General features: G+C 35.1%; 2 protein-coding genes across 9 annotated transcripts; one reads left to right on the top strand and one right to left on the bottom strand.

Annotated features, from left to right (window-relative positions):
- Positions 1-266: 266 nt before the first annotated feature.
- Positions 267-4,650, top strand: LOC130728494 (uncharacterized). Its single transcript, XM_057579988.1, has 5 exons — positions 267-622; positions 740-789; positions 3,011-3,134; positions 3,241-3,348; positions 3,873-4,650. The coding sequence occupies exons 1-5, from the start codon at positions 445-447 to the stop codon at positions 4,511-4,513; spliced, it is 1,101 nt and encodes a 366-aa protein (XP_057435971.1). The 5' UTR covers positions 267-444; the 3' UTR covers positions 4,514-4,650.
- Positions 4,651-6,746: 2,096 nt separating this feature from the next.
- LOC130728495 (wax ester synthase/diacylglycerol acyltransferase 5-like) lies at positions 6,747-15,820 on the bottom strand. Of its 8 annotated transcripts, none has more exons than XM_057579995.1 (9): positions 15,462-15,820; positions 14,422-14,985; positions 13,400-13,753; positions 12,925-13,062; positions 11,649-12,508; positions 9,662-11,474; positions 9,463-9,528; positions 8,642-8,744; positions 6,747-7,840 (listed from the first exon to the last, which is right to left on the bottom strand). In XM_057579995.1, the coding sequence occupies exons 1-5, from the start codon at positions 15,642-15,644 to the stop codon at positions 12,350-12,352; spliced, it is 1,398 nt and encodes a 465-aa protein (XP_057435978.1). In that variant the 5' UTR covers positions 15,645-15,820; the 3' UTR covers positions 6,747-7,840; positions 8,642-8,744; positions 9,463-9,528; positions 9,662-11,474; positions 11,649-12,349. The 8 variants fall into 8 exon arrangements, with proteins under 8 accessions (XP_057435978.1, XP_057435975.1, XP_057435977.1 ...); XM_057579992.1 differs by having other exon boundaries at positions 11,600-12,508; XM_057579994.1 differs by having other exon boundaries at positions 9,662-10,116; positions 11,344-12,508.
- Between the last annotated feature and the right edge of the window lie 7,200 nt (positions 15,821-23,020).

The raw sequence follows: 23,020 nt of genomic DNA on the forward strand, positions 1-23,020 counted from the left end.
GTTTCATTTAATACTGTTATTATCACATAGTATATAAGATACAAATTGGTGTATTTGCAAGTGGCTCTAATATCTATCCGGGGTGACCCATGTGAAAAATGACTACTTTTAGTTGACTAATAAATGTTGAAATGAATTTTTCTAAAAAATTCACTAAAACCCTTGAAAGATGGAAATTCATTGATTTGAGAGTTTTTAATTAGACATGTGAACAAGTTGAAACAAAAAAAAGAGACATGAGGACAAGTGATAACCTCCACCAAATGTGCCGAGTCCGTTTGGCCCCAACCAATGCCTAGTCAGAGTATCATATAAACAGTGTCAACAAGCCGGAAATAGCAGAGTGCTTTTGTACATTCTTCCCACATTTTCTTGTGCATTCCCTGAATCTTTTTCTTTGCATTATTTCATATAACACAACAACCCCCTTCTGATACAAGAAAAATGACCAAGATCCTTGTCCTGCTGCTATGTGTTCTCCTTGGAGCTTCTGAGGTTGTCAACGGTTCTGTTCATCAGAAGGAAAAAGTTGGGGTATTTGAGCTGAAGAAAGGTGATCTTTCTTTGAAGGTCACCAATTGGGGTGCATCAATTGTGTCCCTGGTTCTTCCTGACAAGTATGGTATGTTATGTGTACTGTATACAGATCAAAACTTCAATTAAATTTTTTTTCTGGGAAAGTTCTTAAAGCTTGCATATTTCTAAAATTTTATCTTTCTCTCTGATTTGTTTTGATCAGGAATGTTGGGTGATGTTGTTCTTGGATACAATTCAATTGAAGATTACAAAGTGAGTCTTTGTTCTTCCAATTACCATTTTGTGCTTTTATGTATGATTGTTGTATTTTCCAACTTTCTGTCTTTTTTTTCTTCATGTGCAAAAGACTAAACTATAAATTAAAGGAAAAGTCCTAGCTCTCATTGTTGAACAGCTTTGATTAGTCCAAACATGTGATAGCTATTAATATTTTAGTTTTGAATGATTAATTATGAATAGATACTTTCGTCGTCTATGAACTATTTTTATATCTTTTTAAAGAGCAATGATAAATTAATATGCCAAATTAATGAAGCTTTATAGTTTACCTAAGCTTTACATGTATTTTCTATAAAATTATAAATGAAATAAATATCTATAGTGAAAATTTTAACTATCCTTTTATTTGCCTTGATAAATTTCATGTTTTGATCCATTTACACTTTATCAATCTCATTCTCAGGTATTAATTTTTTTACTGTATTACTAATATATTTATCGTATCTCTCATTTCTCCATATATTTTTTTAACAATTTATCTTGATGGAAGGTCTTAGGGAATGAATAAACACTTATTGATATATAAATTTTGGTTTGTTTTTGCAAAGCTATGCAACTTTTGTGTGAGATACGGTTGACGTTTACATCATCTGCAGTCCATTAAAAGAGTCTAAAAATTTAAATGTATTTTTTGCGCTTTATATGGTTTTCATTTTTCAATGTCCTTGTCTGATGTTTCCATGTTGACATTTGTACTCATCATGCTTTAAAATACCTATCATCTTAAAGTTATATAATAAAGATCAATTTAATTATTATGCATGCACGGCCTCATTCAAATAAAATTCATTATATCATGTCATAATTATTCAAAAATATTAAGAATAAAAAATAGATGAATTTAATTGGATGCACATATAAATTTTTGTACATTGTCAGTGTAATATAAATTAAACCTATGGAGATCAATAATTCTCTTTGATAAAATGGTTGATACATGAACATGACTAATGTAAAGTTTTTTATTCATATGTATCTAATTGATTTCTGTCATTAATATTTTTTACATTGAAAGTGTTTATCCATTAAGCTCATTATTTTTTTTATTTTGCGTTGATTTTGAACTGATAACTATTGGTGAGCGAGTTTCTCCAAAACAGCAAATATCAGATTATGAATTCTCTATATTAATAAAAAATATTTCACATTATTATTTCCTAATAAATATACTATAGGCCAAAGACATAAGATGAGAAAAATCTATAGTTATTAATTAATATAATTTGAAATAATTTAAAATTTTAAAAAGGAATTATTATTTTACTTGTCTATTTTACAGTTCATTAAAATATCATGGAAAAGATGACTAATTTAATATAGGTAAGTCAAACTATGTTGGCATGCATATGCAAACATGTGCATAGGTTCCTAGTGTAGGAAACTGGAAACTAATATATACTGTAAAAATAAACAAGGACTCGTGACTCGTGCGATCCCCGGGAATATTGTGGGCCCGGCCGCAATGATGTTCATGCCATAATAATTTGCAGTCATTATTCTCTGTTTCCATCAATAGTAACAATGGGAAAGAAAATACCAGCTCAAAGATTATTGAACTGTAAGTCTGTAATCCAAGAGGAAACTCTAAAATGACATTAAAGAATAAACTATTACTAGTAATATATACTAATACTAACATGAATGTAAGAAATTATGATTTCCTTATGACACATTCCAATATCACATAGTTTATCAAGAGTATCCAATGACCACAGTTTAAAAAGGTATGACCATAATTTAAGAAGGTTATGTATCTTTTTCATCTTGTCTTGTTCACAGTAAAACTAAAACATATTGCAATGTCCTAGCTAATTATATTGCTAAGAGGATTGTTCAATCCCATTTCCAAGTTTGGATGAAGGATTTTCCCTCAGATTTATTTTCGCTTAAATTTTGAATTTTGATGTACCACCTTTTGATTTAACCTAACAAATTAAAGTGAATATTAACCCTAAAAAAAGGGTTACTGATCAGTTTAATCTGGAACCATTCAAGCGACTGATTTTTTTTGAAGAAAAAAATCAGGTAATTTTGAATAGGTGAGAATTAAGAAAAAGATAAATTTTCAATAAATTTTAGAAAAAGATTCATCACCATATCTCTCTTTATGTTTGTATCTATAGCTTCTCACATATGGTAGTAAGAAGAAGATAATATAAATGATTGCAAATTTGCAATGTCAAACAATTTGCAGAATGACACATCATATTTTGGAGCCACTGTTGGCCGGATTGCTAACAGAATTGGAGGAGCTCAGTTTAATCTAAATGGAATCCATTACAAAATAGTAGCTAATGAAGGAAACAACACACTTCATGGTATGTCAAACCATAATTAATAAACCTTATTGCAAAGAGTTTGTATATATAGTCCATTTAACACTATATCTCATGTAAAATGTACTCACTTGTCCAACTTTATTAGGTGGATCCATAGGATTTAGTGATGTTGTGTGGAAAGTTAAAAAGTATCAAAGAGATGGTGACAGTCCAAGGATTACCTTCAGTTACCAGAGTTTTGATGGGGAAGAAGGTAAACAATGCCATTATCTTCATTTGCTTTTAGTTTAACTTTGATGCATCTATTAATTTATAGTAATAACAACTAATATCAAGACAAGGTTTAACATTCTATTTTCAATACTCTCTTATTTACGAGTTAAAATTCATGTGAGTCCAATCAAATTGTAATTGAGACTCATATTTTTAGTTTGTTCACATGAATTTCAATTAATTAACGAGAAAGTGATTGAAAGAGAGTATTAAAACGAGTGTTGCCAGCATTTTCCTTCAAGTAATTAATGATAGTCAGACACTCGATCAATATAGACACCTGACAGACACCACAAACTTTCTATATCTCTCTTTTCTTATCACATCACATTATTTATCACATTTATTACTTCTCTCTATTTTCTTCCTTTCCCACTCTAAGTTTTTGTAGCGTGTCTGCATTGTGCGGATGTCTCCAAATGACCGAATCATTACCTGTTAATTTCTGACAAAGAAATAGAATTGCTGATATGCATGCATTTGCATGCTCTGATTGAATTTCAGGATTCCCTGGTGATCTGCTAGTAACTGTGAGCTACATTCTAACTGGGAAAAGCCAATTGGTTATAATCATGAAAGCAAAAGCACTAAACAAGCCTACCCCAGTGAATCTGGCCAATCATGCTTACTGGAACCTAGGAGGTGAAAACAGTGGCAATGTTCTGAATGAGGTGGTGCAGATCTTTGGTTCCAAAATCACACTTGTTGACAGCAAACTCATTCCCACAGGAAAATTTGCCTCTGTGAAAGGAACACCATATGATTTTCTTAATCCACACGTTGTTGGAAGCAGGATCAACAACAAAAAGCTAGCTGCAACTAAAGGTTATGACATCAATTATGTGCTTGATGGTGAGAAAGGGAAAAAGATCAAGCTTGCAGCAAAAGTGTTTGATAAGAAATCAGGGAGAGAGTTGGTGCTTTACACAAATGCTCCTGGTGTGCAGTTTTATACTGGTAACTTCGTTCAGGATGTGAAGGGGAAAGGTGGGTTTGTGTACCAAGCTCATGCAGGGTTGTGTTTGGAGACTCAAGCTTTCCCTGATTCAGTGAATCACCCTAATTTCCCTTCAACAATTGTGACCCCAGAAAAGCCTTACAAGCATTTGATGCTTTTTAAGTTTTCACATAATAAAGCTCTTTAAGAGCTTAAAGAGAAGTAGAACAAGGAGTTTTCTTTCCCCCATTTTCAATTTGCTAGTACCATGGAAAATAAGTGTTTCATAACTCTGGATTTCATCTGAACTTGGGTTTATTGAAATGAATAATTTGTTACTCATCATCTTAGTCTCATTCTCTTTACTGGTGGTGGTTTGGAATACTTCAAGTTATTTCTCTAAATAGATCCTGACACTGATTTGCTGTTTCCCATTGCTATTTGATTCTATATCTCTAGATATATTTCAAGTTCATATTTTTGTTGGAAAATGAGAATATTTAAAAAGTTCTTAGTCCCACTCCCACATGTAGAGAGGATTTGGGCTTGTGCACCTGTGATCAGGCGACTTTCTCTATGTGGCAGTGAAATCATTCTCCTTCACATCTTGACATCAATACATCACATTTAGACCAGGTTGATAGTACTAAAAGTGAACTCAATAACAAAAAGAAACAGGAAGTATAAACTGCCCCATGAAGTTCATAGTATGATATTTATTCTTGAAACTTGTTACAACTTACAATTCCTGATTTACCATCTGCCTTACTGAAATTTCTTCAAAAGGCTTGGTTAATTGGAGTTTTCTTGTGACAAGTTTTATCCACCACTATTTGCATTGTTGGTCTACACCTTGGCTGAGAGTGAAGACATGCAAACGATAGTGTTGCTACAAGAGCTAAACTCTGAGCAGATTCCTGAAACATATCTTTAACGAGAATGCTTTGAGTATATGCACATCTTAATGAGGAAACAAGTTGATCTGCATGATGCTTTCCCATGATAATTTCAAGAGCAACCACTCCAAAACTGTACACATCACATTTCTCTGTCACTAATCTGTATAAGCAAGTTCTGCATCAAAATGTGAATCATGTAAGAAAAACAAACCCTTTTGACAATTATGGAAACTATAAATTCTTGTAAAATTGATTCAAAAGACAAAATCAATTACAGGAAGAAAAACTGATGCGAACATGCTAGATTGCAAAAGCTTACCTGGTGGTGCAACATATCCGTAACTTGTTTCCTCATTAAGATCTGCATCTACTCAAAGCAATCTGCCCAGAGTTAGTGTAAGACACTACTCAACAATGCAAGTAGTGGCGGATAAACTTGTCACATAAAATCCCAAATTCACTTAGGCAGATGGTAATTAGGAATTGTAATTTGTAACTAATTTCAAGAATACTGATGATACTTAGACAGTCAAACAATGTAGGCACCCCACAAACGCCTCATTTTCTCTCCATAATTCTCTCCTTATCTCATCATATAGTATATCACATCTATTACTCATATCTCTTCTCTTCAATCATTTCTCCCTCTAAGTGTCTGCATTGTGTGGATGTGGAGGTGCATGAATCATTTTTACCATACTATGAACTTTATGGGGCAGTTTATACTTTCGTTTCCTTTAGTTATTGGTTTCTTTTATTATACTAGGATAGTAACCCGTTTCCGTGCGATGCACGGACGAACGATTCTACGATTTAACATAATTAATTATGTAATTTATTAAAATGAACAAATTAATTTACATACTAATAATTTGTGATCTTTTCAATTATATACCGCGGTTGGCTAAATAATCAATGAAAAAGTTTGGGTTTAAATAACACATGATCCTAGGTGGATCAATCACATTTAAGATAAGTGAAATATAATTTTCATATTTTATTTATTTATAAATAATTTTATTGGTTCCTTGGGATGAGTTAAGTAACCGTCATGATAAAATCACTTATGCATAAAATCACTTATGCATAGGTGACAATAAACCGATTATTAACTTTAATAATATAAAATAGATGTATTTTCACTTTTTTTAATATAATTATAATACGATAACAATGTTACAATATTTGTTGGAAATGCACAAACGATAAAATGATAAGTCAAAGAGATATTTTTATGTAGAGCCAAACATAACTATTTATTATAATTAGTAACACAAATAACATGGTTAAATTTTCATCAATCATCCTACATACTGGCGTTACGTTCAACCATAGCATCCTTCAATAATAACTAAGTATAGAGTAGAACTATCACATCCATTTATCATTACAACATGTATAGAATAAGTAGTCACAAAATAGGTTCATTTGATTCTCATCTAAAAAGAACAGACAGATATGGAGCAATCATATAATTGCTTTTCACATTAAACAACATGCATAGTTGCAAGAAATTCAAGTTCCACATATAAACACACAAAGTACTACAATTCAAGAAAAGTCCATATAAGATAATCAAAAGAGATTAATCAAAGTTACAACCTCTTCAAGATAGATTATAGGGTGAATACATGAACCCTGAATCTATTTGGCTGAGGCATTTTCTATAACTGCATTTGGTGAACTGCAACAGTATCACCAAGCCTCCTAAATTCAGCCCTATAGAAGTCAAACCACCTGCAACATATCGATTCATTCTCATTGATGAGATCAGCAGTATATCAAGCATCCAAACCAATTGCTCACAATGCATCTTCAACTTCATCATCAGGTATCAAGCATCCAAACCAACGGTGCACTTGGTTGTTCAAGTGAGTAATCATGTGAGGAGAATCAAAGGATGTACTTTAAAGTTCTTAAGCGGCAATGAGGCTCATTGTGCCGTGTCCTCAGCTGCTACTTCTTTTTCACTAAACCTTAAGTCAAAAAGGCGGAGAAGACACATTCTCAGCTAGGATTTCCTATGAAGAAGCCAAACCTCTGTAACCAAAAACAAAGGACCTCAAGTAAAATAATTTTTAACCCAAAAGATTTCTATTGCCATTGTTATAACATTAAGAAAGAAAAACTGGTCATCCAACATATAGGAAACAAAAAAAAGATATTTCTTCTTATTAAAAATGTAAGTAAGATTGTAAAAGAAAGAGAAAATGAGGATTATGATATGAAAATAAGAGAGAGCAATGTAAGGTAGTGAATGATACATTTGCTTTTTCTTTGGGGGGGGGGGGGTGTTGGGGTTGATAGAAACATAGTGACTCATAATCACCTAATAAAAGCACAAACCATTACATCCAATCATCAGGCACTTGTTATTAAACTCAATATGAAATAATATGTATATTCCTAAGTACGAAGAACTTGTGTAAAAATTTACATTAATAATATATAAATTTAGTTTCCAGCAGGTTTAATTTCACTCTGAGGCTGCAAGTTTTTAGAAATACTTACAACCAGCAAGAACTTTGGGATCTCCACCTAAAGGGTAAAACTCCAAGGCTGTTGTCAGATTCAATATCTAGAGGAAAATCTTTGGGAAAAGTTCTACTTCTAGCAATGCCAGCAACAATAAAATCCTTTGGGAAAGAAAAAGGATGCGGTTATGGCTCTAGTTAAAATATCAAAAAGGACATAGAAGAAGTGAAAGTGTGAAACCTTTATCAACATATAATACTTCCAAGGTGTTAGTCAAAGTTAGCACATAATGGCACAACTATACATATCAGAGCCAAAAGAGTCAAGGTAAAAGATAGAAAAAAAGGGGGAAAAAACCTTCATAATGATTAAGCAAGTAGGTGCAAAAAAAACTTAAGGAAATCATGAAGCACATGGTATATCTGGTGATGCCATGATCATTTTCCCAACATGACCATAATCCCAATAAGCACCATATAAAGCCAAAAGTTAGCTTCCAATAAGAAAATAAAAGAACCATTTAAGGATATAGCTAGAGATTTGGTATTCTTTTTGTCCTGCTAAATCATGAATATTTTAGACCACTTGAAGAAAAATCATTCTGGAATTGTGCTGGTGTCCACACAACTTGTAACCCGCACCTAATATAACTCCACCCACTTAAAGCAGTGTCATCAAATTGGGACATTTAGCATCAGACGTTATCATAAAAGAAGCTCATAAAGAGTACATGATTAACACATAATGGTATGAACATTAAGCAAATTAATAAGTAACTAATTAACATCCATGAATGTTTGAAGCTGTTTTAAGATCATGAAAAGACTTGACAGTGTTCCACAACAACCACACTAAGGGCCAGCTTTTATGATAAACAAATTGGCAGAGTCTGTCCCATTAATAAAAAAACATAAATCAACAGACTCTACCAAATCAAAAGGCAGTTGAAACCTACTGTTTACCTCTAACAAAGTACCAGCAGCAGAAAAACATGGAGCAGCAAGAAGGAAAGTGTCTTCCCCCGGATAGAAAGACAAGCCGCATTGTGCTCACCAAAACTGCCAACTGCATCAAACGTAGCAACCAAAGGGGGGAATCAAGCAAACTACAATCACATATTAAATCTCCGAGAAAGAACCAAAATCCATTGAAAGAAAAACCAAAATCCATTCAATCAAACAAAGAATCAAACGCAGTTGAGGGAATTCAAGAATTCAGGAACTAACGCAGTTGAGGGATGGGAATAAACACCAAACAATGGTAGTATTAGTGATAAGATGATCAAAAACATCTATAGAAAATATAAATCATAAATCGAAAAATTATAAGATGAAAATCAAAACATCAATGGAAACTATAAATCAGAAAATGAATAAAAAGATGTAGAGAAATCATATCTTAAGGCAAACCAATATAAAGATATAGATTATGTAGAATACAAAATCAGAACTTGCTGGATGTATCATATATATTTTAAGGCAAACCAACACAGTAGTGCTGTAAAAAGAAATCTCAATCAATAAGAGGTTATAACATGAGAAATCAAAACTCTACCCACTTTCACTGGGCAACCAATTACCAAAAACAACTACTGAGTTTATAGAAAGTCAAAACCATACCTGTTGAGGTGTTCTTTTCGCATACAAATCTAAAAATTATGCCTTCACGTATATAAATTTCTCTCATTCTCTTTCATTGGTATTTAAGAAAGGCATAATCATTAATCGATAACAAAATCAGATAGCCACTTGGGTAAAAAATTCCAAAAGTTAGATTCCACTACCTTTGAACTGTCAAAGTCACTCAGAGGGCAAAAGAAAATAGAAATTGCAAGTTGGGGAAATCATCTCTGCCAGTGAAAAATAGCAAGAAAAACACATTAAAGATCGCATGATAAAAGCTCACTTTATTTCAAACTCATTTAACCTGTTAACTGAAATTTTATCAAAAATTAAAATATATATTCCAGAACAGTGGCATACCTGCAATAAGATGGGAATTAATCCTGCATAGAAAGCAGGAACACCTCCTTGGTCAACAATCTTGACAGATGTTGCCAGTGTATTCAAACCTGTTGCCTGAACTTGCATTTGAAGCTATCTCCTTACAACTTCAAAAGGATATGTACTTATGTAGCAACTTCAGCACAACAACCAGAAATAGCACCATATAATAAAGCTCTAAAAGGACCCAGTTCCAGTTGGTCCAAAGCATTCAACTCTTGAGCCTCTTCCTTCATATGTTGGATTCTTTTCATTCCCTCAGGTGAATGCAAAAAATATGCTGACTTTAAAATATCATAAACACCCATTTATAGAGAAATGAGCACAAATCCCACTGAATAGTGAGACCATCTGCCTCATGCAAGAGTCTTTTTTATGAATTCCTTTATGAGCATTGTGACAGTAAAGAGCAACCAAAAATCAGTCCTCCTCACCTACACATTTCAAGCATATCAATAGTTAAGACACAAGTGGGAATATGAAGTACCTTAAAGTATTCTATGTTCAATTTAAGGTTAGAGATGCATGCCCAGCAAGCGAAGATAGATAGCGGCAAAATAAGGGACCTTGTTGAACTTGAGGAGTGCAATGATGATAAAACAAAAACTGACAGCCATCTTAGAAAGAACTTGCCTGTGCTCAAACTTAGAAAATCTTAGAATCATCCTGAGAAATAAATGTACTTAATTCAGGATTAAAGAGATTTGACGTGCTTTTGTTACGATACAGAAAAACTTGTTGATATCTTGGTCATGAAACAAATTCATTCAGGATTGAGGATATAAATTCTTGGGATCTTATAGATGTAGCAACCGACTTAATCTTACCAAGAAGCAGTTATAGAAAAGAGCCGATGAACAAAGAAAGACAAATATGGTATGGTGATATGAAAGTAGGCAAAAACCCTGCAAAATAGCACATACAGAACGAAAACACCAAAAAATAGGGATAGGACAGGATATAAAATACTACAAACTGGAAAATGAGTATTTAAAGCATATAAAATCTAGACCAATAATATCATATTTTCTAAACAATATGTAAGTAAGCACATTACAGAGCTTGAGCTTTATATCATCTTTCTATCTCATTTAAATCTTCTAAACCAAATATTACTATTACTCCTTGAAGACTAACTTCCAAAGAAAAAGACAAGGCACCAATCATTTCCCTCAAGAAACAATGTATTTTCCGTCAAGCCTCAATCTCAACAACTCAAGATAACGTAATTTCTAAAGTTTATAAGGTATCATCTCAAAAATTGATATGAACATTTTTAGTGTATTAAAAAAAACCCTGAGTAATTCCACAAGCTAAAAAGACTCTGATCAGTAATTATTCATAGCTTACTGGAATCACAAACCAGAAACCAAACAAGTCAGAGAGTAGAACATCTTTGAATGGTTATACTAAAACAGAGGAAGGACTAAATAAACACCAAATTAATCAATGAAACCCAGAAAAAAGTGATCTTGGTGAGCAAATTTTCAATAAATACATTCCCCCAAAAAGAGATCAAAGGATAACACAAATTAAAGAAAAAAAAACATTATGCTTTAATAACAACAAATTCTGCTCTCAACAGAAGTTTAAAAACATCATACCTAGGAAAAAAAACAACAAACCACCTTCATAAAACAAAAAAACCCAAGAGAGCACACCTCTCGCCTCCGCACTAGAGCACCGCATTGCGCCAAAACCAGCCACCAGCTCACTATGGCACACCTCTCGCCTCGGCACCAGAGCACCGCGAGGTTTAGCCGCCGTCGAGTCGTCCCTTTAAGTATCTCCTCTGCGAGACAAAGAAGAAGGAGGAATGTATGGGAAGAGCAACCAAACAAAGGCAGTATTTATAGAGAAATAAAAGGGAGAAAGCCATAACTCTATGAGAAACATGACATCATTTGAATTGGATACCTGTGGGATTTATTGGGAAAGAGAGAAATTGCATAAACCCAAAACCCACCTGCTGCATTCCGTCATCTTCTACTGTTCTCCTTCTTGTTCTCACCTAACCCAATCTTGAATGAAGCAACATATGTCATATTTTCGGTAGGGGGGGTCCTTCCCCTTCCATCATCTTCTCTTCTACTTCTGATTCTAACCTAACCCTATCTAGGGTGGCTGACGAAAGTCGTCCTTCCCCTTCAATCATCTTCTCTTCTCACACTCTTGCTACTCCCTTCCATCATCCTCTCTTCTCCTTCTCCTTTCTCACTGTTAAACGACAGACTGATGGGAAAGGACGCTGGTAAACCAAAAAAATAGAAGATAGATACCGTGTGTGATGTGTGGTTAGGTGAGGAATAAAATAACCATTGGATTAGAACTTGAAATCAACGGTCAGGATTTGAGGTTTCTTATGAATAGTAGCTATGGGGCTTAACTTTAAGTAGTAGTAGATAACTACATGAGGTAGCAGCAATCTGCTCAGAGATAACTACTACACATCTAAACTTAAAAGTGATAAGTAGGCTTCATTAATTTTCAAAGCATACACAGAACAAACTATCTAAATAATTTAGGCATTGAGAAATAGTGGCGAAAATTATAAAAAGATTGTAATAAACAATTCTGAGGAATTGAGGATCCAAATAAAATACATGATGTTTAACTTTCTAACTGCATGTAAAATAAAGTTCTCATTGGTGAGAAGCACACTAATGTTTATTTGGTTTCTACAGGAATTTCCCTTGTTGCTTTGAGTATTGTCTCAAATGCACCTTGAATGCATGACTTCAATTTTTGTTCATCTATGAAGTCTTTTTCCGTTTTGAGGGTAACTCTTATCACTCCCATATAGCTCATCATTGAAATGACAAGACTCTGCAACCCAAAAAATTGAATGTTAGCAGTGCTAATGTATATAGCTAGTTCCAACTTCAAAATACCAAGACTTTTCTTCTTAAGGAAAATAAACAAGAAAACTTCTTAAATGTCCTTTCTGATTTTCATTATTGTTATCACACTTTTTCCCCCTCAAGGAAAGGGAAATCAATATTATTTTCCTCCAACCCAACCAAATCCAAATCCAATCCAAGTCAAGCCACCATTATCATTTCAATCCAAATTTTTACCAGTTGAGTGAAACGTGAACTTTCTTCAGATCTATAAGAAGAGTTTAGCGTCCAGTTCACTATTTGCCTTAGAGTGAATGTTAACGTTTAGTCGTGCCAACAGATATCCAAAGATAACATATATGATGATTCGCTAATTGAATATAGAAAGGGAATTCATGGTACCTCTGGTCCACCAGCCAATGTGAAGTACAAGCCTTTCACAGGATGATTAGCCAAAGACATTTGTTGTACCGGCCCAACCAAGGTGGATATCACTGCACTTGACTTCGTTAGTGTCCCACGTAGGTGTTTAGCTACTTTCTGCCACCATGACAAGAACCAACATTTATAACCATCGATTGCTTGTAGCATTTTAAAATTAAAGAGCTTATATGTATTTATGTTCACTGTAATCATAAATAATATGATGAAAAATGATTTGCAAACATTCGCATAATGCAGACATCTAACAAACACTACAAGTGAGAAAGAAGGTGAATAAATATGAATAATTGATCTGATATACGTAAAAAAGAGAGTTAGAGAGAAAAAGTAAGTGTCTGCTGCGTGTCTCTGAACAATTTGTATCTTTATAATTAGTCATGACTGTAATATGATTATGAGATTATCAAATTCAGTTGAGCCAAATCCAACTAACCTCTTGTCCCCTAAATTTTCCTTCTATGTCCAAAAGTGTCCCGGTGAGTGCAACAGCTAAAGATTGCTTCTTCCTTTTGATGATGTTATGTGTCTCCCGAATGAATTCTAGAGGGTTTGAAATTCTGGTTTCACTTAATTTTGGAATTGGTACATGCAAGAAGGAAATTTTATTGCCCCATGGACCACCGGTTTTGGTGTTGAGCATGTCTCCAATTGACTGGTAACCTTCAATGTTTCTTGTGTTTAGCAATACCAATGCTGTGGAGTTTGATGTCTTTGATTTGGAGTCCATGTCTTGCATGTATAAACGAGTTCCATAAAGCACAATTCCAGTGACCACGTCGTTTACAGTCTGCAATTGCACAAAATCATATAAGAAAACAAATGTCATTAATTTGCAAATACTAAATTGCTTAATTGATTCGATGCATCATTTTTGGCTTAAGAAATCTGCTTTCTCTAGCGTCACCAATTTGGTGGTGTATCGGTACACCGCTTTTAACTTGTAAGCGTAAGATTTATAAGCATGTGAAATAAAGTTCGCAACTTGACAAAATCACAGTAAAATAGTTGCTTGAAAACTATCTATCAAGTAGTTGCGAATTTGCTATTCTCATAACTAATTCGTAACAATTTAGTAGCAATGTTTACATTCACCACCAGCACAAGTGATGAATGCTAGACAAATCCTACAAAATGTAACTCCTTTTGCAACGGTTCTTAGGCGGTCAACAATTTTCCATCAGTATTTCACTAACTTCTTGTAGTGTATATTAATGTACACATAAAATTATTAGAGGTTTGATTCATTCTCACCTATTTTTTCTTTCATCTCATTTCCAACTCACTTTATCTTCTATGCCTCCCTACCTAAGTAGTTAGTCTAGACTTCCACATAAATATTGTGACATATTCTCGAGTAAATGAATTAAAAAGGAGCAGGTGAATTATTAAAGAGTCACGGACGGTTGAAAATGTCAAAGAAAATTATATTGAAAATAAAAAAAAATTCTATCATACCACTCCAAGTTTGGACTTGATGTCCTTGATTTGGTCAATGGAGAATGCCAAGTTTGATATAGAAATTGGTTGAAAATCCGATCCTTCATCTCCTGCTCTTATTGGTGTCTTATCATCATTAAGGATGCTACTCTTCACAACACTCCACGCAAAATCTGAAGCAGTGTTGAAAGCAGAGGACAACATCCAAGAAAACCTTCTTTTGCTTAAAGACTCTGTTTTTGATGGTTTGAGAGAGGGAAATGATAAAGGGAGAGAAGGATCATCCACTCTTTGTAAACAAGAAAGAAGTGCACCCATGAGAGAGTATCCATCTCCAAGTGCATGGTGAAGCTTAAAGATTACTGTGCCTGATGCATTATTTGTAGGATAATTGATCATATGAATTTGCCATAATGGTCTCTCTTGTGGTAGTTGCTCCACTGATATGGTTGACAAATAATCAAGAAAAAGCTTGTCATAGTATTCCACTGTTTTGCCTTCAGGGAATATAGGGGTTTTAACATGGTCTTTCAAGTTTACTTCAACTTGCTTCCACCTTTTCTCTCCATTTTTCCCTTGGACCTGTGAACAATGCAAGTCAAAGATCAAATTAGCCTTATGAAATTTATAAATGCAAAAGTATGTGATCAAACTTGGTAATGAATCAGTACTTATACTTAAACATACAAGTAGTGCAGATTCCCAAATTTTAGATATCTTTTTTTTTATCACATATATCATCCTTTCTCATTCGGGATGTGTTGGATGTTTGCACTATGTGAATCTATAGAAATTATTTTCTTAACGAATTAAACAAACGAAAAGTATTGATAGACATGCACTTTCCTGTGACATCCTTTAGACATATCACTTCATATCGGTTAAAAACCGACACAAAATAGTATGTCTTAAATATGTTTGTGACATAAAATGTATCTCTATGTATCATCATCCATAAACAAATCAAAATTAACATGTGTGCAACAGAAGATACAAAGCAAAACTTATATATATGTATATATATGGAACAAAACTTAATAGCTTGATGGAAAGAGAACCATGATAGAGGAGAAGCGTGGATTGATAGGGAGGAAAACATGTTGAAGAAGAGACATGGTTTGCAAGTCATGTATGGGAACTTCAAATTCCAAAATTCCAATAATGTATATGCGTAGCACAGAGCTGTTGAAGTATTGCCCCACAGGACTAACAGGTTCTGTAATTTGCTCCTCTAGTTCCATAGTGATATAGTAGGTTTGAAATCAGAGAAATTTAAAAACCTGCAAATCCACTGAAGCTTTGTTGAGACTTGAGAATTGAGGGGAAATGTAAGACAATATATAGAGGAGAATTGAAGAAAGTAAGAGTAAGGACAAAACAGAAACGGTAAACGCGTGCTAGAGTTGCCCTGTTACAGTAATGTGTTACAATTTGGCTTGAAAATTTCACAACTGGTTTTATTTTTATAAGAACTAGCTAGGTTGTGCAAGAGTGAAAGAATACAGATCACCTACAGGTAGAAATTGAGGTGCCCCAGTCAAATAAATTTGGGGATGTAAACAAGTTAGATTTTTTTATTTGATGAATCATGTAAACAAGTAAGATGAATGGGGATCATTTCTTAAAATTACACTCTACTTCCAAATTATTAATCCTGATAGCAACTTCAAGCGGCTGACGAAATTGCTGTGAATAACTATGAAATTAACAAATTTATAGCTATTTGACAGCTAATTTTACAGTAACTATTTTACAACAATTTTTTTCAGTTACGTACAAACTTCATTTACATGGCTAGCTACAAATTCTATGGTCAACTTTATTTACATGGCTACATTTTCTCTCTTATATTCATATATCTTTCTAAAAATGTAAGGTAGAGAGCGGTGATGAAAATGTAATTCATTTATTTCCGTTTAACAATTTGTGTAAAACATCCAACGATTTTATAAAAAAGTCAAATTAAATATGCTAATTGCTTTTCACACATTCAGAGGAAGCAGCTTGGTTCATTACAGACAAAGCTATATTATGAAATTTTACTGCTGACCATGTTAAAACTAGTCAACTCATGAACTAGATATGTAGGAGTTACTTATGTTACTTATGCGTTAGAATTTATTTGCAGAAAAACTCTTTTAATTTGTGAATTATATTTCTCTTTTCCCACGGTCGACAAAGCCATATTTCAAAGTGCTTTAATTGAATGTTGGAAGACGATATGCTCTAGAGACAAAACTTTTAACACTTGGTTAGGTTCAACAGTCATCAACAAAGATTGCTGGCTAACTGTATAACGCCGAAAATTAAATATAGTAGCGAAATCTGAGCGTAGTAAACGTGTATGTCCAATACGACACATATTATGCTTATAAATTCAACTGTAGATTTGTTTAAATGGAATGATAGAATCAGCTTCATTAATTAGCTGACCCTCTTCCCCGAGCTACTTGGATCAAATGCAAGTTCTAGATGTTGAAAATTATGGGTCGCCCCTATTAGTCGTACCTTACAAAGAAGGAATTTTTTTTTGTTCACACCTCGGATGTACATGGGGCAGTAGGGGGGCACTTGCTCCCACAAGGTTTAATAACATTAGTTATTTCGACAACATTCAACTATTTTCACCATAAAATCTTAAGAAGTCCATTTGGTCGTCGAGATAGAAAATAAGATATATGATAAGAGCATGACATATTTCTATCTTATCTTGTGTTTTAGGTGAATAATTATGATAGAATATAATATAAACAATGAGAAATGAATGAAATTTTCATGTCAATAAAAAGTACATAACTTTTTAAAATTTTCTTTTCGAACTAACGAAATAATGTTTTTTTGGTGTGACATGTGTCATTCACAATAGCAATCTTGTTTGAGCCGGAAACACCAATATCATGGTGGATAATGAAATAATGTTAAGTGAGTATTATCAGGTGAAAAGAAGAAAATGGTATCTATTTTTGTGACTAAAACCAATATTTTCACCTATATGTATTAGTTCATTTTTAATTAAATTTATATAAGTAATAACAACTAGCAATAAATAAATAATAAAATTAAATCAATACAATATAAAAATTAATATTTACATTTATCAATATATATCACAAATAAAAAATATTTAATTTTAATATGGATGATGGCACTAAAAAGGAATGAAAAAATGCTATCTTAATTATTCAGTTGATTTCTAACCTAGCTTCCCCTATAAAATTTAAATATGATGGACATATAAGATAAGGGACATGATTGCATTATCATGTCTAACTGATGCAATCAACAAACAACGAACCACAACAAAATATAATTACATTATCATATCTTCTCTCTTTATCATGTCCAGCATACGGGTCTATCAGGATTAATAATAATTGGTTTGGTAAGTGAGTCATTTAAGTTATATGCTATTGTACACTTGCTTTATCTATACAATGTGAAACTTCTTTTAGTCATGCTTGTTACACTAATACTCTTCCTTCAAGTAGGATTCCATTTTTTGCTTTCCCAGATACTCATTTGTTCAAGTCTCAGAGACCTGACGACTTTCTTTGCATAGTCTTTTACTCAAGCGGAACATCAGAGGTCATTAGACTTGTGCTCCATCGTCTGAGTCCCGAAGGCCTTATGACTTGCCTTTTTTTGTCCAACCTGTTCATATGCGGAACCTCAGAGGTCAAGTTGTGCTCCTTCATCGGTTTTTACTCGAGTCTCGAGGGCCTACATGAATTGCTCATTTTTTCAAGTTTTTTTTCTTCAATTTTGATTATTTTTTCAATTATTTTTTGGATCATGAGCAATTATGCATTTTCAGCTTTGACACCGTATTAGAATTTAAGTTGTTGTTGAGCAGAGAGCGAGATAGATTAAGGCCCCGTTTGGAAGAGTTTATTTGATAGCATAAGCGCTTGTGCAACTGTTTAGCAGAGCTTGTGCAAACAACTTATGACCTACCATAAGCTGTTTTGAGCTTATTTTCATAAGCTATTTAGGATAGCTTATAAAAAAGAGTTTATGCTTATATATAACTTATTTTTATTTTAATAAAATTTTTAAAATAGCTTATAAATAAGCACTTATGTCATAAGCGCTTATGGTGGCTTATGATCATAAGTGCTTAATTAAGTTGTTTTCCCAAACGGGGCCTAAGGAGATCACATATGCATTGGCTTAAAGCATTGGTGATTTGGACATCACCAACATGCTTTCACCACAAAATCTTAAGACACTTAAGGCAATGAGGAGTGAGTCCGGCCTTTATCTTATATGTTATTGTGCACTTGCTTATCTATATAATGTGAACGAGACATGTTGTGGGCTTCAGGAAGACTTGCGATACAAAGAGTCGCCACCATGACCAGTCGCACCAATCATGAGTTCTAATACTACTTTTTTGGGGAGACAAAGAGAACCCGAAGCAGTCCAATTGAACTAACAAAGAAGACTAGTAAGAGAATTAGACACAATATCTTTATTCAAAATTTTAAGACATTAGGTATATGAGTTATACATTTTTAAATAATGCTCTCTCTGATGTTTAAAATCTATTTTGTTTTGGTTGGGCTGTTTTCCCCATCATTTATATCTTGGGTGTGAAAGGATGTTCTCAAGAACTTGTTTGGTTTTTTGAAAATTAGCATATATAACACTATTACATAGGTGTATTTACTGCTTATAACAATTTGGCTTATATATGTCATCTGTGATGCATCCAAGGGAAATTATAGCATATATAACATTATTACATAGGTGTATTTACTGCTTATAACAATTTGGCTTATAAAAAAATAAAAAAACTGCTTATAATTTATTGAGATTAGTTTGTATCTAGTTGTAACAGAGCTTGTAAATTAAGGGGTTTGAATAATGCGTATTTAAACTTAAGGATATTGAGAATACTTGAGTAAGCTTTCGGAGCCACCTCTCTTTGACCATTTGCCATCGGCCAATAGGTTCAATAAAACAAAGGATTTGGGCCTTAAATTAGCATATTACATTACGTACTTCCTCATTCTTCTCTAAGTACAATTTGAGGTAGTAACACATTGTTTACACTGATTTTTGATAAACAAATATCCTCTTAGTTCGATTAAAGGAAGTTTAGATTCGGGGTTCTTTTGAGAAAACGCTTTGCCAAAGTGTAGTGTGTGAGTGGGCGTTTTTCGACAACAACGAGCAATTCAAGCGAAACTGGATTTCATTAAACACGGATCAATTACAAGAAAGTCAAGTAAAAACAAAACGAAATGAAAGCGATAGGAAACGTAGATTTCGACAGGAAACTACACAAAGGAACTGGAAATTGACAAGCTTAATGCAAGAAAACTAAAAATCTGGTTCTGCAACGTACTCCTCCATCATCACGTCTTGCTCCTTGAGTCTCATTGATGCGGACATTAGAGCTTTTTGGTGAGTTTTTCAGAGTTGAGTTGGGAACCCTTTTTTCTGATGCTGCTTCTTCTATTTATAGTGTTCTCTCTTCCTCCACGTTCTTGGTGGTTTTTCTTCAGTGTGTATGGGCTTTGTGGGTTTGAATTTTGGCGTCTTACCCCACGTTCAACCAGAGATTCTGAGCACGTGATTTTAATTGCAACGTGGGCGGTCTTGAGTCGTGGGTAACCGTTGCCATTCGTGGCATCGTGGGTACACGCATGTGCTCATAATTTCCCATCACTCGGTAACTGCCTCTTCCGTTGAGCTTGTCGAAGTTCCTTCATCTGCTGAGTTTGTCGAGATGTGGTCTTTACTAACTTGTCTTTGGGAGACGCCACGTACTGAGCCACAAGTCTTACCATAGTCCCTTCTGTCGAGCAACCGCCTTTCCAACATTGATGTCGAGAATCGTAGCGTTAATGATTTTAGCTCAACAGTTGCCCCCCAAAAATGTTGGTTGTCGACTGCCTTAGCTGGAAGACACCAAGCGTTTTTGATCGCGTCTGTTCAATCTCAACAATTCAAATGTTCTGCACCCTTGACCGTCCAATCCTTAAGTCCAATCAGTAGCCATAACGTCTGATGGCTTTCCACTAGCTGACAGTTATAGCCTTTTTAGGGCCATGATTTCGTTCATGCCAAAAAGCTGGGCAATGACGTGATTTAATTAATAAAATACTCACTTGGACTCCAAATTTTATAAACTGAAGCATAATGCGGTTTTGGTTCCGTCTGCATTTCTGCTTATAAATACCCCATTAACGTTCCTCCTCAAGCTTTACTTTCTTCACAAAGCTTTCAACTTTCTTCTCCATAGTTCTCACTTCGTTTTCCTCCGTTTTCTTCAGAACACCTACCATTTTCTTTCAATGGCTTCCGACCCTGAGCAGACCATTCCGTTGGCCACCGAGCTCAAGCTGGATGAATCCAAACGTGTGGCAATCCCAGAACCCCCCAACGAAGCAGAGAAGAGAGCTATCTGGAAATCCCAGGTACTCATTCCTTTCTCTGTTAATGGTACTTTACGCGCTATTTTGGGTCCTTTGAAAGTAGTGAAGCATGATAGGCCCAATAGTCTTCCTGAGGAACACGAATCATTTCACCCTAGTGTTAGGGGAGAGGAGCTTATTTTGGCTTTCCAACCTTCTTACCGCATGCCATTTCTTAACGACCCAAAACGGGCTTTTCGTTCAGCTCCTCCTAACCCTTCTGCTAACGACAAAGCCTACCTCAAATGGTTAGATAGGGTTGAGGAGCACAAGAGGCAACACTGGAAAAATGTTGGGATTCTCGATTTGATTCAGCTGTCGAGATCCCAAATCTCGTATAACCCTGCCATGCTATTGAGTGCGCTTTACTTTTGGGAGAGGTCTACTAATTGCCTTCATGTCCCCTTTGGCATGATTACCCCAACCCTCCTGCATGTTGCTGCCATCACTGGGTTATGGCCTATTGGCGATGATTATCACTCCGTGCCTGCGGCTGCTAAACCCATCTCGATTCCTACTGATAACATCTCCTTTGGCCGGTTTATTAAAGACCATTGCGTCGAGAATGGCGAAGTGTCCGACGCTGAACATGTTGCTTTCCTGTTGTATTGGCTTTCGGCTTATGTTTTCTGTATTAAGTCCTTGCGCATACCCGCTAAGCTTTTGCCTTTAGCCAACCTGCTCCACGAGGGTTGACAACTCGCTATGGCTAGGCTTGTTCTCGGCAACCTCTATCAAATGCTGAATGAAGCTGTCGAGGACGTTCGGAATACCAAGACCATTTCTTTGAATGCGGCTGGACCTCTGTGGTTATTTCAACTTTGGTTGGATGCGGTTTTCGAATCTCTTTTGCCGGTGCGAGACAATCCTCCGACTGATTTTAGCACTAGGATTGATGCTCATAGGCTTGAAACCTTGACTCCGGCTTATGACTCGTCGAGTTTTGAAGCTGACTTTAGGAGATATTTTACCATGTTTCTTGAGCTGAAGCATTATCGATCTAGTTTTTCTCCTTATAGCAAAGCTAGCCGTGGCCCTTTCTGGCTGAGGAACTCTTACCCTAACGCATGTGACCCCACATCACCCAAGGAACACCACGTTACTCTCTGGAGGACAATCCTTTCGCCTAGGGTTTTGACTGTAGGCTTTGCTAGTAACGACTATACTTTATGTGGCTATAACCCTCAATTGGTATCTCGACAATTCGGGCTTAGCCAGGCTTTGCCCAACACCCTGGGACCATCAAGAAGGCTTCTGCTTTTGACACGACGGTTCGTTTCTACAACAAGAAGCTTCTTAATCTGAGCCCTTTCAACTATGCTCCTTCGTACTATGCCACTAATGCTTTCAAAACCTGGTGGTCTGAGTATTGGGCCCAAATTTCGAAGCCCCTCGTAGATTGTCTTCAATGCATGACGGATGCTTTTCTTTTGCAGAAACAGGACCTCAAGAAGACCAAAGGTATGCACCTGGCAGAAATCCGATCTTTTCAAGAGTTCTTTGGTGTGGTATATTATCCAACTCTTCGCCTTCGAGATACAGTTGCGAAAGCAGCTCAGGTATTAAGGCAAAAACGGGAATCCAAAGCCAAAAAATCCAAGTTAGTTATTCCTCTTGGTGAGGAAGGTCTATCTTTTGTTATTCGAAAAACTGGCTTTAGGTTCCCATCTTTGCCTACGAGTAGGTTTGCATTGGCTTTTCCGCCGGTCTTGCCCAAATGGGTTGACCATGTAAATATAAATGTGTTTGCCAATCAAGCTCTTCCTCCTCGGAAGCGAGTGACTTGGACTAAGTACCACTTATGGAACTTTCCGTATCATGTGCCCGTCGAAATCTTCAACCACATATCGCTGAACATGCGTATTGGTCAAGGTAATATTTCGACTTGGCCTTGCCTTTGCTGTTTTACTTCTTAAATTTTCTTTCCATTTGCAGCTGAAGTCATTACTAAGCCGGCTCCTCAAGTTATTTCCCCGGTGGCCCATTCCTCTAAAGACAAGCCAGTTGTGATTGAGGATGATGATGATGATGATGAGGACGATAATGTCAGCCTTGCTGACAAACTCAAGGTATTTTCCTCGCAGCTTTTCCTTTTCCTTTCAACTTCTTTGGAATATTGACTAATATCTTCTTCGACAGGGTCGAAAAAGGAAAGCTAAGCCTGCTGCTTCAGTTAGCCAGAAGAAGGCCAAGGG

The sequence above is a fragment of the Lotus japonicus genome, chromosome 1 (assembly GCF_012489685.1).
Source record: "Lotus japonicus ecotype B-129 chromosome 1, LjGifu_v1.2".
NCBI classification, from domain to species: Eukaryota; Viridiplantae; Streptophyta; class Magnoliopsida; order Fabales; family Fabaceae; genus Lotus; species Lotus japonicus.